Source organism: Fulmarus glacialis, unplaced genomic scaffold, assembly GCF_000690835.1.
Source record: "Fulmarus glacialis isolate BGI_N327 unplaced genomic scaffold, ASM69083v1 scaffold9658, whole genome shotgun sequence".
NCBI classification, from domain to species: domain Eukaryota; kingdom Metazoa; phylum Chordata; class Aves; order Procellariiformes; family Procellariidae; genus Fulmarus; species Fulmarus glacialis.
The window spans coordinates 34,720-54,048 of record NW_009226307.1 but is presented as its reverse complement, the minus strand read 5'-3'; the positions used below and the strand labels follow the sequence as shown (position 1 = coordinate 54,048).

At 39.0% G+C, this 19,329-nt stretch overlaps 1 protein-coding gene across 1 annotated transcript in view; it reads left to right on the top strand.

Annotated features, from left to right (window-relative positions):
- Positions 1-2,383: 2,383 nt before the first annotated feature.
- The window catches only part of LOC104080388 (teneurin-4-like), a gene marked incomplete at both ends in the record, with an annotated part of 38,085 nt that continues 21,139 nt past the window's right edge, over positions 2,384-19,329 (top strand). Inside the window, 3 exons of the mRNA XM_009582764.1 lie at positions 2,384-2,636; positions 7,836-7,934; positions 10,019-10,254. Of these exons, the coding sequence (XP_009581059.1) occupies positions 2,384-2,636; positions 7,836-7,934; positions 10,019-10,254 (588 nt within the window). The remainder of the gene's footprint in view (positions 2,637-7,835; positions 7,935-10,018; positions 10,255-19,329) is intronic.

Here is a 19,329-nt window from a genome sequence, read left to right as displayed (position 1 = left end):
ATCGATAGGAGGAGAACTTCACAAAACACCTATTGCATATTCCAGGATTCACCCATTTGCCTCCCTTTCCTGTTTCCGTAGAGTATTTATCTCAGGCATCAGTTGTAATGAAAACTCGAATAACTGGTCTTGGAAACCTTTGGTATGTTGCTCCTGATTAGAGGAGTCATTTTCTCTGGGATGAATTAAGTTCTTGTGAACGGTGATAGATTGACAGCCCTAGAAACTGGAAATTCTCTATTTACATTCATCTCCCTCAGCCTGGAATTAGTAAACTGTTCCTATCTTCCTTTGTCTACAAGCAGACATGTTCCCGAGACTGCAGTTTTTGGTGCATTCTGTGCCTATCTTCCCGTCTTCTTTCTGCCTCTCAGCAAAAGGTGCTTAGCCAAGCAATCATGGCTGCTATCTGTTGAGTGGGAAAATGAGTCACTAATTTAATTAAGCCAGCAGTAGGATTTTTCCACTGTTGTTTTTATTACCTCCATGGTCAGGGCTTCAGTTTGTTGCCCCCAGTAATATCCAGTCCAAGGACGGCTGGATGCCTTGATTCACATGGTGCTGCAGAGCTGAGGTCAGACCTGGCTGGTTTCCTTATCCATACAGTCCAAGGCCATTGCTCTGTCCTTCTCTTTAGTTTGCTGGCTGATGTACAGAATTTGTCAGGGCTAGCTAGCGTTAGGTCAGAGTCCAGTATGAGAGCTTTGCCAAGTCAGACTTCTGAATACTCTGTTAGATTCCTGGGAAGAATCTAACTGTCCAAATGCAAATGACCAGTATGGACCTCTTTTTTTGAGCTTGTTGTTCTCTATTGTACTGATATACAATAGAGAGAACAGCACTTTTAAACTGTTCCTGTGACCTTTCTCAGAGTATAAGGTAAAATGGATTGGGACCCTGAAAGCACTCAGTTCTCCCCATGGGACCGTCTACCCCTGGTCCCATGTCTAACCTAACAAAGCCAGAGGTAGATACACGTTCAAACAGAACGATGGCACCTTTGTAATTAACACCTTCTATTTTTTTACTAGATCACCTCAATCACCCTAAGGTTTTGGTATAATCAGCCATAGTTAATGGTATGGTAGTGTGAGTCAATACAGGGTGAGGAGGGAAGGGATGGGATATCTCTCACACATCTTTATATGTTATCTTATGTGTATAAATATCCAAGAGGCTACAGAAATATTATAAATGCTTTCCCTGTTCCTCTCCTGAATCCAAGTCCTAATCCAGATTTCAAAAGTGTCATTAAATGTCATGGTAATTTTGATACCATTCATTGTAATTTAGGACTATGTACAGTTCATTCAGTTCTGAGCTTTCTAATTAGAGAGTAAATGAGTGTTAGGTTTTCATGATACAGAAGTCTGTCTGGTAAGTATTAGATTGATACAATATACTTTTTTTTTTCAGATAAGGCATCAGATAAGTGTTGTGTATTAATGACTTACAATCATAAACCTACTAAAATCAGAGAGGAATTAGTTTCCTGTATCCCATATCCAGTATGCTGAACTGTCAGTCTCCCTCCAGTTCCATCAAATACTCTAGTTTTTCTTCATTTCCAGAAAACATGTAAAAAAAATCCTTGATAGTTAATTAAAAAAACTAAAAATACTAATATAATCAGCACTAGGTTGGTCTTTCCTAAATGTTTGCCTTCTTCAATCTACCTCCCACAGACTTCTGGCTAACAAACACTTTGAGTTTTACCCAAAGTAGCCATATCACTGATCTTTACATCTTTCTTCACCATATGTTGTTTCATTTTCTTGACACCTCAGTTTTTATGCCACATGCATTTTTTACTCAGTTTAAGTACATCTTTAACAATACAAACTATTGGATTTTGTTAAATTGTATAACCCTGACACAGTTTTATGGCTTTCCCTAAACTCAGTCTATGATTAAATGTATTCTTAGTCTTCTTGTTGACTTAACTATTGAAAGTTCTCTGGCAAAACAGGCAGAACAAAGTTCACAGGGAGCTCTATATCCATCACAAAATTGCTCTAAAGTGTTATGTATCCAGGCTCGTTGTATTTTTCATGCTTTATCACAAATCAGTGTCACAGATAGATTGCAGTTTGCAACCTGCAGTTGTTCATCGGAGTTAACTTGGCTGTCAGGACAGCCTTTTTGCAGGGCTTTAGGCTTTCGTAACTTGGGTGCATGAAACCGAACTATTTTTCTAGCCGACTGGGAGATCAATGCATGTGTCATTAGAACATATGGAACAAGGCTATGTTACCCTTTTGAGTTTGATTTAGGATATGTGGCATCCCAGCCTTCATACCTTTTAGAAGTGCCTGCACATAAATGAATGCAGTATGGAACAACTCAAATCATGAACCTTAAAAATATTTTACTTATGTTTTAGATCATCCTCCAAATCTTCAAAATCATTCAAGACTTAGAACTCCACCACCTCCAATATCACATGCTCACACCCCAAATCAACATCACGCGGCCTCCATCAATTCCCTAAACAGAGGGAACTTCACTCCACGCAGCAACCCCAGCCCAGCTCCTACGGACCACTCTCTTTCTGGAGAACAACCAGCCAGCACTCAAGAGCCAGCCCATGCTCAGGACAACTGGTTACTTAACAGTAACATCCCACTGGAGACTAGGTAAGTCATTTTCTTTAGTACTTTACAATGTTCTGACTGTGTGTGCTAAGGATGTTACGGAAAATACACACATCTGTATAGCTAGCTGTTCAGTTTGTGAACTGGTGTTTGGCTTATGTATTTTGAGCTGTATTTATTATTCCTTCTGTCTTTTTATTTGGACTAGGAGAAGAGGAAATTGCTCTTCTTTCATAAACTAAAAATATTGTCTTTAACAGCTGCTCATAAGGTTATTTTCCTCATTTAAAATTGGAATCAGAATCATAGATTAAAATGTTCTTGGTTTTCTTTCTTTTATTTTACTTTAATGTCTTTTCTTCCTATGTGGTAGGATAAATCAATATCCTATTTAAGAAACTGAAATCAGTCAATATATTGAAAACATTTAGCCTTCTAGCTGTGCCTCGTCAAGCAGATACTTTTGTAGTACATCATTCAGGAAAGGTTGATCATGTTTTACCTAATGAGGAGAGGTCGGCTGCTGCATTTTACTATCCTCCAACATCGCTGCAGCAAGCATGAAACACTGGATAGCAGGGCATCAGTCAATTAATAATGTTTCCATTTAGCTCTTAAATTCTTTTCCACCTATGCAACACACGAAGGGTGTGACAAAGGTGCACTGAGTTGTTACAGTTCATAGCTTTGTTTAGGTTCTATGTAGGTTCTGGAAAAGGGAGTTGTCAAAATCCCTCAGCCTCAGTCCTCCCATTTGATGGTGAGTGCATCTACTTCTTGCTGTCCCACTTGAAACTCAGTTTTTGCATTCTCCAGAGGTTTTGTTTCACCATTTCCTTTGCTACTGAGAAACCACTGGAGATGCTGGAGTCATTAGCCTCCATACATACTCTTCAGTCTGAAGAGAAGTCTTCCAGGCCTAACATTGTGCACTTAGCTGCCTTTTTCCCTCATTTGTCTTACCTTCTCAAATGAACAAGAAAGATTTTAGACAGCAAAAAATATATACTAATTGAAAATTGAGCCAGGGGCCAAATTTGTCATGTCACTGCCTGTGGGAATCTCATTGAGATCAGTGGTAGCTGTGTCTATCCTGGGACAAAATGTACCCAGTTTTGCCAGCTTCTGCTAAGAAAATAGTTTTTAAAAATGAACGCGTGTCGATCTGTTTGAGAATGAGCTATGTCTGCTGGCCCTCTGAAACTTCCAAACCAAACCTCAATCTAACATTTTATGGCATTTAAGGATAATTAATTTCTCTGTGACTGCTTGATTAAAAAGACCCAACTAAGAAGCTGGATCCAAAAGATTAGACAAAATTACAAGCAAGTACTGCAAGTGTGATTTGGCAGCAGTTTCAGTAATTATATTGTGTTCCTAATTCTTGAGCATATATACCCAAGCAGTGACTTTTATGTGTTATTTCTTTTTTGGGGAAAAAAAAACTTACACTAAAAAATACATAGGCCCTACTCCTGCAGCCCTTTTGTGAATAATGTTCTATAATTCCGGAGGGAGCCCTATGCCTTTTTCTAAACCAGGTTGTGAATTCTTTGGAGAAGAGATAACATACTGTTTTAATAGTACCAAGACATCCTCACATCTGATTGGAGTTTCACAGAACCCACCACCTTACAACTGAGAAGGAATGTCCTCGCTGCTGGATCAATGGAGGAATGTCAGAGATAAAAAGTCTTTGCTGAAAACATCCTGCCCCCATTTGTCCAATTCTGTTGGCAATCAGAGAGGGAGATGGAGAGACAACCCTACCACATCTTAATAAATGCAGGAGTTCATAGACAGAAAAATTATCTGGCTAGTCCTGGACTGCTCCTGTTAAATTGTAAATGAGTACGTTCTTAAAGACTGTCCTCGTTCTTCTCCACGAAATCATTGTGGATGAAAATTGTTCAAAATCTGAAGCAGACTGTTCGTTCTGCAAGTTGGGTTGGACATATTATGCTGTTAACTAGCCTGGATGTTGGAGGTCTACCTGCATGAAGAGATCCTTCTGCATCATTTGATGATTTCACTTGCATTACAAATCAGTCACATTTGTAATTGATCCTCTGTTTAACCATTTTATTAATTAGGTAGAAAACAGGTCATTTTGAGACTGATGTTGCGGCTTTTGACACATTGGTTGGAATGGTGTAATTTTGCCCAGTGTCCCTTCAGACAACAAACATATTGGAAAAGAATGTGCAATTTCATGCTAAACAGTAAATGAGCACGTTTACAGAGCACGACTGACAGGCTTTTGTTCCTTCACTAGACAACATTAAGAAAATAAAATGTGTTATAATGGTGTCATAATGCAAAGAGGCTGTGCTGCATAGATGATCAGTAAATCCGTGACAAATCTCTACTCTGATAGTCTGCTCTTGCAGAGGTCTTCCATTTCCTTTGGTGGGAGTTCTGTAGACATAAAAGACCAGGCTTCAGAGCTGTTTAGCAAACTTGGATGCCCAATTCCACCTCTTCCATGAAGTCGACCTTCGCACTGCAAAGATTTTTAGAACCAAAAAAGACCTCCACCTACAGAATAAAATGTCCAATATGTAAAAAAATAAATCCTGGCCAAGAGACATTAATCCAAGAATTAAGGCCTTTGAAGTATAGCAATAGGAGATTATAGTAATCTCATGTCAAAAATGGAATTGTATTTCTGTTGAATATCCATTTTTTTATATCCCATATTAGTCAATAGAGAGAGAAAACATGAAGAAAAAGCTATGTCTTTTAAACAGGGATTGTCACAGGCTGTGAAACATGCCTACATTTATAGATTTTAAGCACCCCAGAGTTTGAAGAGGCTTGGTTTTGACTGCCGTGGACTCGAGGCAGTATTCAGAACTGGGAATTTAGGATGGTTTGTCACTGCCTGGAAATTTCCATGCTGTAATGCAAAGGCGAGCACAAGTATACAACTAACACAATACGCATATCCTATATCTGAGAACTTTGTATGTTGCAAGAGGAAGAGCCCCTCCTCTCCCTTCTTTTCATTAGTTTCCCTTTACTCCCTTTTCTCTGTTTCTCCTTCTTCCTCTTTCTTTTCCTGTCTGCTCCCTTTTTTGCTGCTTTAAAAGCAATATATTATCAAGGTTGTGATGAGAAGATCTTTGCTCAGCAGTCACTCCTGACAGGTAAGTCAGTTCCCCCCATATTTATTCCTCACTATTCCTTCTTCTGTGGCCTGTTCCTTTACATTTGACCTTGCAGGAGCAAATAAATGCCAACTAGATGGACATTTAGTTGACAAACCAACAGCTTTCAGGAGACTTCCATTCCCAGGAAATTTCATGCGGTAATCATGTAAGGTCAGATTCTGCCACCACAACTCATAATGAGAAGGGAGAGTAGTTTGTAACTAGGCAGCGGTTCACAGGTAATCTCCAAGGGAGCAGACTCTGTCCGGCCTTCAGGGAGGAGGACAGTCACGCATTAGTCACCTCGGTGACCCAGCGACCTCTCTGTTACAAATACATACAGTATAAGGTTATATAACCCTCCCCTCTTCTGTTTTATTGACAATCCACAACTGAAACTCATGGAACCAATTTGACATGGATTTTAACTACTGATGAACTTTTATTGATTGGTGTGTTGCTAGATGCCTTGCCTCTTACCCATTAAATGCTCAGTGCATGCACATATGTTGCTTCTTTTTGCGTTGAATTCAACATCCAACCTTTCCTGCATTCCCAGGGGATGCGAGGAAGCTGCAAACACTTGGGGATGGACTGATGTCTCAAGTGCTATGGCACACAGCTCATGCATGTCGATCCACTTTACTCCAAAGCTATGAATAGGAGTCACTTTACTTTCATTCAGATCAAGGAGTGGATCTGTTCTGTCAGAGCAGCCCAGAGGCCTCCAAAAGCAGTGAGTTGAGCTAAACAAGTGCTGGCATTAGCAGCAGGAAGAGGAGGAAGTAGAAATGAAAATTAAGGTTGGGGACATTTTAGAAGAGACAGTATCAAGGTTTGTATGATGTGACAGGGCTGGTTTCTCTTGGTATAGCATGTTTCCTGAATCCAGTTTCTTTGACAGAGGAGTTCCTGTTTGAGTTGACATCATGTCACTTATATCCTGTAAGCGCTTAATCCTGCATAAGTGATAAAGTGTCACAATGCTGTTATGTTCCTTTCGCTAGGTTTGGCCAGGGAATTTATTCACATTCAGGCTTAGATTCAGTTTTGATGCTGAAAACAGACATGGGCAAAATCAGGACTGTGTTTTTGTTTTTAAAAAGATGGGAAGAATGTTCTTTTGCCAGGTCTTGAGAAACAAGCCTGAAGGTGAGAAAGACACAGTCTGTTTCCAGCTGTGCCTCTGACTTAATTCTTTATGTTCCTGCTATTCTCCTCAAAAAGTACAGAAGAGTTTAGCATATATGGGTCAAAATGTGACTCATCAAAGTACATGCCAGGGAGGCCAGATATTGCAAAATACCACTATTGTGTGCAAAGTCAAAAGCAGGTTCTTTCATGTGCAGGCCCTAAGTGTCTCGCCTGTTGCCTGTATTATCCAGATTACAGTCAATACTCTGGTATTGGAATTTGGGTTACAGCATAACCTTTTTCCAGCTTCTGTCTGTTTATCACTGAGAGACTTTTATTTGGAACACTCATATTGAGCAAAACCTGCATTTTGAGACTTCTAAATAGCAAGTTATTGTTCCACAAAGGAAAACAAATTAATCAAATTGGTAATTAAAAAGTTCTCAAATGCAAACCTGAAACGTAAGCAAAGGAGTGACAGGTTTTCACTGGAAATCCATGAGGACATTAGATGGAACTGTGCTACCAAGGTATTGGCCACAGTGGGATATAGATACTGTGCTGTGCCTTTTCAGAGTAACAGTAACACAGATGCAGGAGTACAACAAGGTTACAGCTGTGCTGGATTGAAATCTAGTCTTTTGACTCCAGCCGCAGGTTTCATGTGTCACTGGCAATAAATAATGTGAAATGAACAAAGACATCAACTTTTTTTTATACATGCACATGGGTGTGTGTGCTTCTATGTGTGTATATGCATATATATAGTGTATATATAGAGAAGTGAACATTCTTAAAAGCTATATATGTATATGTGTAGCATCTTATACATATAAATATATGGTCCATCATTCTAATTCCATGCACAACTGCACTATAACCATTGTGATTTATAAGGTCACACTTCATATATGCATGACTCACTGGCTTCATTCATGTTTCCATATGTATGTAGAAACATAGCAAAGCAGACATTCCTAGAGACATTGCAGGACAACCTCATTGAGATGGACATTCTCACCTCCTCCCGACATGACGGTGCTTACAATGATGGGTATGTGACACTTATGTGGTCTTCCTGTTTACTGTACAGTCATTATGATCCTTGCATGAAAGCATTTGGTCATATCAATGATGTTTAAGGGCAACACCATTGCTGGCCTCTTCCAAGATGGCTTTAAAAAAATGAGGTTCTGGGGCTTGGAGCACTGTGTCCTGTACATATTTATGGCAGAATCATTAATATGTTAGTGAGCCACAGCATGCCATTTGCTTTTTTCCCCTTGTTGTTTTGAAAGTCATTTCATTAGTAAGAAGTACCTACAGCAATTTTGAATCCCATATAAACTAAGATTAACTTAATTTTCATAAAAATCTTAAACCATTATTGTGCTGGCAGCCTGATACTTCATTGTTAAACTGATATTTTCTAGACACCTTATCTTACAAGTGTCTGCTGGTGGTGTATGTAAGCCAAGCCTTTCATTTTGACTTAACCACCCATTCTGACACCTTTACCTAACTTTTGATCTCTTAACTTTTAAGTTGTAAGCAGCTTTTAACTTGATACTTAGTGACAAAACTGTTGACCTTGTGTTGGCAGTTTCTAATTTGGTAGCCATCATTAACTGAAGATCTAATTGGGTACTTGGAACACTGCAGGTACCTCTTTGCTCAGAACAGATACATCTGTGTCTAAATAAATACTTTCCAAAACACAGGATAGTATCTGACTCTTTGTAAAAATGAATGTTTTGATGTAGAGCATTAGTAGAAATAATTAATCTTTCTCTAATGCTCAGCAGTCATGCTTAGAATACCAATAAAACCATGGCTGTAATACTACAAACACCTATTTTGGAGAATTATGTGTTACTTTTTGCTGCACGGATCAGTGGCTTTTCTGCATGGTGATGTTTCTGCATGTGACATTTCCCCCTGTGACTGCACAAGTGAATTCAAGGGGAAAATAGAGTCACATCTTCATCTGGTATAATCCACTGGCTTGACTGACTCCCATGGATCCATGCTGATTGCATTTATGCTGCTGCAAGTCTGGCGCCATAAACCATGGCAGAAGGTGCAAACTGCACTGGGGCTGTTTCTCAGTCCTCACAAGCTGCATTTTTGTTTTACATCAGCATGGTGATAGACGAGTCAGATCAGTTTCCCAAGTTTCATTTCTGAAATTTGAATGCCTTGTACTTCATGACATTACAGCGAAATTAGGTTTTTCATTTAGGATTCCCATGAAGAGAACTCCCATTGGGACATTTCATTTCAGGAACTCATGGACTGCAGTGGGGTTTTTTTGCACTGACTTTCATGAGTCTCACACAAGGTCCTCATAGGCTGGCTCTCAGGCTGCGTTTGTAGTAACGGGCAAAATTCGGTGCCTCCCAATGTGTCACTGGACAGGAAACGCTGTTTATCTTTGACAGTAATTCACACTTTTTAAAGGTAGGCATCAAACTGAGGTGCTCTAGACTGCTTTCTGGAAGCAGATGCCTCTCCCCACTAGCAATACACAGGACTTGAATTCTGGGCTTTGATGCTTTTAGCCATGCCATTGTCCGACGCTTAAATTTGCCGGGCAGGGACAGTGTGAATATTCCCCTCTGTGACAATTTGGGTGCTATGGAATGGCTTAAGCTGTCTTTCCCCATCTCCATTCACCGATGCCATACAAAAAACGCTCTCATGCAGTGATCAATGAATTGGTAAATGCCCTCCCCTCTTTAATCCGACCCATGCTCCTCTTCAGTCTCCTTAGGGCATTTCTGTGGGAGCGTGAGCAGGCCCCCGGTGCTGCCCGTGCCACCAGTCTGTCGTAGCTGTGCTTGAGGTATTCATCTCAATCTAACACCAGCTCTTCCACAGAGGGAACTCCTGCCCTTGAAGAGTTCTCTGTGGCATTGTTGGCCCTGTGATTTTTTGTTTTGTTTTGTTTTCCTTTACTCTGTGTGACTTGCCTTTGATTTTTATTCTTCTCTTTCGTGCATGCCACCCATGTCCGTAGCCAGCATTGTGTGGAGCTGCTTTCCTCGTCCTGGCAGCAGTTGCCATCCTCCCACCCCACGTCTCCCTCGGCTTCGATCTGTGTGAGGAGTCACTTGCTGTTGGTCTTTCTTCCCTCAGGCACTTCCTGTTCAAACCTGGAGGCACTTCTCCCCTTTTTTGTACAACGTCGCCGGGATATCCCTTGACGTCCAGCACTGTGTACTCACCTCCCCCTAGGCCCCTTCCCAGAAGTACCTTCTCTAGGCCTGCCTTTAACCTGAAGAAACCCTATAAGTACTGTAACTGGAAATGCGCTGCTCTGAGTGCCATTGTCATCTCAGTCACGCTGGTGATCCTGCTGGCGTATTTCATAGGTAACATTATTTCTGGGTTTTTTTCTGCTTTTTCTTCATTTCTCTACAAACCCACCCATAATGCTAATGTTTGGGAACCAGAGGGTCAAGATCATGGTACAAAGTAACGGGGAAAGAAGGCCTCTGTTGACTCCACTGAGGTTGCAGTGGTATGGTAGGGAGCCTAAGCCGGAAGAGCTTATTAAGACATGAGTCATATGTTGTGCTCCCTTCAATGGCATGGACTGTTTACTTTCTGCAGAGCAAAGTGTACCTTGAGTGACAAGGTTTTCTCAAGGGTTTTCTCAAAGCAGCCCATTAAAACAGGCAGTGAGGTCCATGTCCCAATCAGTCACATTCAGGTCTGTGGGAATTCTCTGCTGTTGACTTTGACAGGAGCAGGGTCAAAACCAAGATCCTGACACACAAAAATGTGGTTTTATTCTATCTTCTGGTGGCACATCCTAGCCATTTAACCAGCGATATTGAAGTTCACAGGGTGATCAGGAGGATGGAGAAGGACTGAGTTTAGACTGTGGTCCAGCAGGGCCTTTTTTGAGTAGGGGGAGTCGAGGAAACATGCTACTTGGGTGGAGAAGCAGTGGATTTTTCTTGAGCTGTGCATGATCTGAATTTCTTTGGTTTATAAGGGTTGTCAATGTTCATTGCAAAAAAGCGTTCTCAGTGTTTGTTGCAAAAGTAATTGAACTGCTAGAAGTGAAAATTGTATTTTTCAGCCTGTAAAGTTGGGGTGTTACCATTACTTTTTCTTCAGTTAGATTTGATATTTGTGTTATAAATGTCTTACAAAGGTCCATTCCTAGACCATTCTATTTTAAACTGTCAATGATGCAAACTCTAGTTGTCAGACACTTACAGACATGATCATAGGTAAAAAAGCCAATTTCTCCAGGCACAAATGAGTCTTTTTGATTTTGCTGTGACTTCCTGTACACTAATGATCTAGAAAAGGTTGTGGTTAGAATTACAAATCTTAGCCTGGATCGAAAGATTTTTGCTTTCATTTCACATGAGTATAATTAGCACTACCACAAAGGATTGCTTTTACTGTGTTCCTTTTATGTACACTTCTTTAATGACTGATACTTTTCCACTTCTGCCTTGCATCATATTCTGGTCACTTTTATGCCTCCTGTAAGAGGAGCAGGCATGATTAATTAACCAACGTTAAATCAGCAGCAGTTTGATGAAATATGCAGTCAATTTTCATCATTTGCTATGTACATTCGGACTCGCCTTTCTCATTTGTCTGGTATTCTCCTTATGCCCTGAACACAGTTCCTTTGGACATTATCTCAGTGTGTCAGAGGAGTATCATTGTAACTCAGAATAGCAGTGCCTGTTAATTCTGACGGAGGAGGTGTGTGCTGTTTGATAGATTGAGAAGAGTTTGGTTTGCCACTCGATATTCTCCAACTCAAAAACCTTTTTCAGAATTCTGAAAAGATCAGGCTCCTGTTTAAAATCACAGTTAATGTGGTTAAAAGGTAGGTCCTTTTGAGTGCTCTCCCATCCTTTTTTCCCCATTCAGATGAATTCTGTGGCATTTGCCAGGCTCCATGGATGGCTGGCAAGGTGCCAGAAATGCTGATCAGGTTGAACTGCTGTAATTATGGGTCATAATTACTAATTTCTAAAGGAAATATCAATTATTAAAAATCAAATTTGATGGTTCAGTTCAGCATAAACATATTTAGCAAAGATTTTCTCTACTAGACCCAGTGTTCTAATCAACAAGCAAAAAGGCAGATATTTAATTAGATTTTGATGAAAAATTGTGTTTAATTTCAAGTATAATCAATTATTAATTACTGTAATGAGTGACTCTGGCGGGGTTTACTAATTAACTCATTTAAAAATTATGAATAACCTTTTCATTTGTAATTATTTTCTACATCCTGTCAAGTTGCAGATGAGAATTGTATCACCAAACCCAAAAGAAAAAAAAATGAACCGGGGAGTCAAAATGTTTGTACTTTCATTAAGTTAAGCTGAGACATTTTGCATTCTGATAAAAACTATGCAGTTCTTAACAGGAACCTGTTCATTCTTTTAAATAACCTGGTCTGTTTGCAAAACAAATTACTGTTTTTCTCCAGTTTTTGTTTTTCCTTCCCTGTATTTGTATAGTTGCATTTTCTTACAGATACTTTTCCGCATTTAAGCAGTATGTTGGTCTTTTCGATGCCATGGGGGCTATTTGAGTGGTAAGGTATAACTTAATCATGAATAAGAAGGTCTAATCTATATAACAGCTCATGAGTGTTGGGAAATTGGCTACTTTCCACCCACTCTTGTTAGTTAAAACAACCATAGAAATTATCTTTTTAATGACCATTTTCATCCTCCAAAACAAACCGAGGTCATTTGAAAGACTCCTATTTAAGTGAATGGACTTTGGATCAGGTCCCATGGCAGTGGCTTGGCATTTACTCTATTTTTTTATACACTGATCGGTTAATGGAAATACTTCAGAATAATGTCTAGGGCTTCTGGGTGCTCTCTTCACAGCACCAGGCATGTCACAGTTGTCTGTTTAGATATTAAAAACTACCTATTGCAGGCCTTACCTACCTGTACAAGTGTGTGGAGCTAGAGACATCAGGAGATCCACGCGGGACTCTGCTATTGGCAATACTTTTTGTGTGACAGATGCTCAGACACAGCTGTGATGGGCGACCATCTGAGGCAGGCAGAGCTGCATGGAAACAACGAGGCATTGGGTCATTTCTGAAGGTCTTTGCTGAAGCCAGTTCATTTTTTAAATTCATCTGAAGCACTTGCAAAATTGTTTGTTTAAGGCTAAAAGGCAGAGTTTCCATTCTTTTATGAAAGTCTTTATGGTATTTAATAGTCTGAGGTTCATTTATCTTGCTGGGCTTTTTCAAAGAAGAGGAGAGGAGGCATAAATAGAAGTCCATGGAAGCCGAACGGCTGGTACCATGTGTCAACACTGTGATCAAGCTGAAGGTTTTACAGGGCTGAGTCACTGGTCTGGAGAGATAATGACAAACAAAATATAACAGGGTGTATTAAACACCAGAAGCCGGTTTTCATTTGAATTAACCAGCTTTTGATTGACTTGTTGCCACCTTTTCAAATATTCAGAGACACACACTAAGGCAGTGGCGACAATGCACATCAAAGTTTTGCACACACAGAGCTTATGCAAATCTCGTGAGCTTTGCAGAAGCTTGTCTCGTGGGGTGACAAAACCAAAGAAAAAAGCAGTGGCAGACCGGGGCTGTAACATTAAAATGGCAGGAACCACTGAAATGAAAGGCCTCTTTAAGCAGCTTGTAACTGACCTGCAAATTTGCTGTTCCAAGAGGTCATGAAGAGACACTGCTTTAAAATTAAATTCCTCATTTTAGGATTGTCCATTCAATTGACAGCTAGACAAGGAAAATTTTTATGGCCTTTGCTGGGATGTGATGGGGTCTGTACGCCATGGAGCTCTGCCTTGGAGGGCTAATTTATAGCGAGATTCTTATGACAGAGATGATACCACGAGGTATGTTGCTATCCAAATACTTCGCCAGCAGAGTTTCTGTACTTGGTAGATACCAGGCCTGCTAGCATAGCACTGTAAAGAATCTCTGACATTGCCATACTGCTTGGGAGGAAGATTTCTGAGTTTAGAAACAGAAAAGACCTGTTTGATTGTCCGGATCTCCATGCCCAGCAGCTGTTTGGCTAGATCTGCGGAACAGTTTCTAAATGAATTAGTGATGGAGAATAGTTTCTTTCTTCTGAAACAGAAGGTATTATCCTCTGCCTGATGCAGATTCCAGACTAGATGGAAGTACAATTTGATGTAGTTAGGCACTTGCAATTTTCCTATACTTAAGCATGTGCTGCGGTTGCATTGCATGAACAGCAAGAAAGATGGGCATTTGATTTAGATTAAAGTTAGGGCTGGAAAACATATTATGAAGCCAAAACAGTCATTCATTTGATTGGAGTCAGAGCTCTCTCTACTTTTCAGCTCTGTGTTCGTTTGAACTCTGTACAGATGCAGCTTCACTTAAAGAACAGTGTTGCTTGCTACAGGCAAAATGCTTTGACAGTAAAACTGTGCTAGGACTATGATGTGTTTATAAAGTGTCTTTCTTTTTATTGTCTAAAAATCACCCTGAAAGCTAAATTTAGCTCAGTTTGTCCATGTTTCTGTGATGCTATGTAATAAACCCAATTTAAAGCACCTCTCCAAAGCTCTTAGCTATCTGACTAGTTAGCTATGGATGTATAGTACACCAATTAACCATGGTGTTTACATGCCACTTGAGATCAATAGGAAAAGTTGCTAACGCTTAATTATTAAACTTAAGCTATATCTATTAAGCCTGCATTCATACCTTGATATTAAGGTTTTTATTCAAGTTAAAATAGAAACCAATTTATTACCCTGCCAACAAGTTTCTTTCATTTTCTGCTTTAATATTTCTTTTCTGATCCCAGATTAAGTTCTATTTTGCTACTGTTGCCATATTTTCTTTTGATTTACAGGGATCTTTCAATGTTTTATATTTCCATCTTACCTTAGATAAAATGCAGCAATGGTAGCTAAACAATCTGTTCTAGCAAAGCCTTTACATTATGAAGTCAATCTGTCACCTAAAAAGGAGCTTCCAGGTCCTTGCTTGGTTCTTTCACATCTTCACAAAATTACTGCACACAGTTCACTTAGTAACTTTGGGTCTCATTTACTTCATTTTACCCTTAATCTATAAAAATGTGAGATCCAGTTTGAAAGGTGCTATAGTATTATCAGTAATATATTTTATGTACTATAGATGTTTGTGAAACATAACATTTCAGGATACTAGTTAAGAGGGACTATCACGACCCAGCACTACCATTTTTATCTTTTATAGCAGAACTTGAATATGTGGGGGTTTTTCTGTTAAAGCTGGCTCTTATTGTATCAAATGCATGCAAGCATGGTTAGTGCCACTCCCTCACTAAGTCATACAGTTTAAATGACATCTAGCTCGCTCTTTCATACCCAGTGACATTTGGGAAATACGGGCCTTACTCTTCTCTTGCACATGCTCCTCTTAAACTGGAGCTACTCCATTTACTTTAGCACTCATTCAAATGCAGAGTTGATAGCATTGGTCCCGGTGTCTGCAACAGGAGCTGGACCAACCCTGGAAAAGTCTGCATATATTTTTATGTATTCCTGATTCTGGAGATTGACCTGACTAAAGACAGAATATACATCAAGACAGAAGTTGACCCTTTGATCCAGTTTTGAATGACCTTCTTGTCTTTTTTGTGGTTGAGCTCCAAATTTTGCCCCTGTAAATTATCTCGGGAAAGCTGAGACATGAAAATAGTCTCAGGGCCATAGATGCCATCAATGTGAGCTTCTGGCTGATCATTCAAAAGTGCATGATTTCAGACGAGTTGCAGGAATCTTTTTGCATTGTTTGTTCTGTAGCGGAGAGGTGGGGAGATCGCAGGGCTTTGTGTTAGCCTCAATCACACTTCACTCTTGTAAGGAACAAGTGAGGGCAGCTGCTGTGTGTCAAGTTTACAAGAGGCTGGCTGAGTAGCACTTAGCTCAGGAAAGCTGCCTTCGGGAATCTGGCAAAAGAAACTTTCCCTGGTCAGGTCCACAAAGAATTAGTGAATTACTCAAATGTTTCAGCCGCAGTCACTTTACTGACACTCCCCCTTCTCCTTCTCCATGTGCATGCACACACATTGTTGTATAAAGCACAGATAGATCCCCAAAGTACAGCTCAGTATAGCTACATTAAGGAATGTTCTGTATACATTTTGCCTGACATGACCAAGAAAAGGCATTTGGTTTTTTAGCGCTGTAACTGTACACAAGACAGTAATTGTCAGAGAGATGAGAAAGACACAAAATTAAAACCAAGACGAGCTGTATTTGGTCTTATATCTCCCCCTGTTTTGTTGTCTTTCGTTGCAGCTTTAGGTTCATGGTGGTATGAATTATAACTGAGATCTTATTTTCCATCATCTGCAAAGTCAGGAAGAGCTGTTTGTATTATCAAAGTATTGTGTGCACCTCTTTTTTGATTTGAATTTTGCATTGTATGTTTGGATAGCAGCTACTGTTAGCTTTATAGTTTAGAGTAAAGGAAGTACAAGTGATTTAACCGCAGCTTTAAAATAAAGGTGATAAAGGTACAAGATCCCACTTTAAAGCTATTCTTGTGAAAATCAATTCATTAAGGTGGGTATTAAAAAACTCACCATAGAAACTCCATTAAAGAACATTCACTGGTTCAACCTAAATAAGATCCGTAACCTGACATTGAAAGTGTTGGGATAGGACAAATATATGGTGATGTATACACTGTTGAAGGAGGGACACTGCCAGAAAATATTGCTGGAAAAGGATAGTAGAAGATAATACAAACCCTCTAATTTTGTGAGAGTGTGGGCAAACTGGGAAGTATTAAAATTTAGGTATTTCATTTGATGGCAACGTGTTCTGAAACTCAGCAGCAAAATTTCTGCTTTGCAAAGCGATTAACACTTATTCAGAGTCTACACTGATAAAGAGCCTGTTCAAGTACTGCATCTTTTAGGAACTAATTCAGTGTTTATTGGAAGCAAGAAGAAGTAGGAAGATTCCCATAATTTTCAATTAAAACTTTTTCTTAATTTTCAATGTTAAAAGCCATAAACACTATCAGATCATGTACGCTGAACTCTTAGGACATTGAAGGCTAGTAAAATGCAGCTACTTGCTCTACCATTTTTACATAGGTAAGTCACATACCTACTTAGTTCACTTTTTCCCAACTTACACGTGTAAGGATCTCATTAGCTCTTTTTGGCTATAGAAATTACATTAGGATTTTGTTATACAGCATCTTCTTGTGCTTACTCCTTAAGTCATTTTCACTCTCTGCTTTTTGGAAGCCAGTGTCACATTTCATGGATACAACTTGTGATCCATTATCCTAAGTGTATAGGCTGGCCTTTGACACATTTTGTTTGAACCTTAAGCATGTTTTGTTTGAATCATTCAAAATTAGTAGCTGTCCAGGTCTTCTATTTATCTGTTCCGTCCTCATCATTGTATTTCACTTGAATAGTCTTTGAGTCATCTGCAGGTTTAGTCATCCATGATTTTATATTTACTTATGTAGCATTGATATAAATATTGGATAATTTCAGGCCGACTATCAACTGTTGAATTTCACCAGAAATTTTAACATTGATGGTTATTCACCAGCGGTGATGATTTTAAGGTCTTTCAGTTAGTTTTTAAGCACATGTATACATTGCTTTGTACCATTGGAAAGTGCTTGTTTCTTTAATCAAAGGTCATACCAAATTAAATCAAATGTCTTACTAAACTGTAATCTTGTCAAAAAATGAGTGACTGTTTGTTTCTTAAGATCTATTTTTCAGAAAAGCAATATGGTTGGCCTGAGTTACTGTACGTTTATTTTCTTCATCAGTTGAATTCTGTGTTATGTTTTCCATTATTTTGTCTGTAATAGATGTCAGGCTACCTGATCTAAGTGACTTGCATCCTCTTCTTTTCCGTTCTTAAATATTTGTACAGCATTAACCTTGTTCTAATCTCTTGCTAGCTGGTTCAGTATTAATCAGTGAGTCAGATTCCTCTTCTGCTAGCTCATCTCATTTACTGGGTACAAGTTAAATGAGCCTGCAGATTTAAAAATGTTTGTCCTTGAATAGATGTAGTTTAATATAATTCTTGGTTATTAATGGACTGGAAAAAAACTTATTTCCTGTGAAATAATTGCATTATCCTAGTTATTCTCAAAAACCAGAACAAAAATTCTTACTGAACACTTTAGCCTTTACTATAAGATTAACAATTTCCCCATCTCCATCAAGTAAATAGCTGTATTGTTGCTCAGTTTGCTAGGTTTCAATACACTTAAAGAATGTTCTATTGTTCTTCGTTTTTCTCAAGCCATGTATTTTTTCCTTCATGTCCTCAACTTCCTTTATCAATTCTCCGCGTGGTTTTAGATTTATATAGATTGCTCTCCGTTTCCCTATTATTCTGGGGTTTTATATATTACTTTTTTTAAATTTCTGCTTATTGTTTGATTTTGACACTGAATGAAGAGGTCCTTTTGTCAAAGTCTGATCCTCTTTCATCATTGTGGGATCCCTGGAAGAATGACTTCCATTTAGAAGGAGACCACCAATATGACTGATTCTTTAACAGGTCGAAAGCGCGTGGAGGCTGTATATCCAGAGGGCTCCATCTGATCTTGGAATTTGCATCAGTGCGCCACGAAACCGCACATCAGTCACATAACATCACAATTAGCCCTTTAGATGCCTGATCCTTTCTTAAATTTGAGAATCTTTAATACAAGGAGGGATGAGTTTAATTCCATCTGTTTTTAATAAATGGTAAGATATGGGCTCTCGGCTTTTATAAGCTTTTATCAGTTACTTTTAGTGAGTTTTTGTAGTTGCTATAAGCCCCCAGAAAAGAAAATAACAGCATGCTGACACTGAAAGTGCTGGCCTTGCCTTTATGAAAGCGGCACAGATGTGCTGCTATAATCTTCATTTCACGGCTTAGATTGACCTTTGCACACAGACACTGAAAAGGAATAAATTTTACAGATCTTAATATCTACTGGAAGGCGTTCTCCTTGAGTCCATGTTTTTATTTCATACTAATTAGTGTGAATAGCATAATTTAATTGCAGTTTAATGGAGACAAAAAAATGTTTCCCATAATGGGCTTTCTTTCAGTGTTTTTAAATACCATACATTTTTGTGAGTAACTAGTCATAAGAGTAAGCTCAGTTAGGGATGTCACTGACAGTGAAAAATATTTCTCAGTTATAGTTTAGTGTTTCTCTCCTGTCCTTTTCTAACATAAATTAGAAGATGGCTTCAAAGCCTGATTTGCAGCCAGGTCATACATTTCTATTGGATATGTGCAGTGATGCGTTCGCTACGCTTTTTTACCTGTAGTTGAAGTTGAGCTATGTGGTAGATATACATCTTTATAGTGTTAAGTGAAGTGTTGTCGTTAAGTATACTACCTAGGTAATATACTAGATGACCTGTAAAATAAAGAACAAA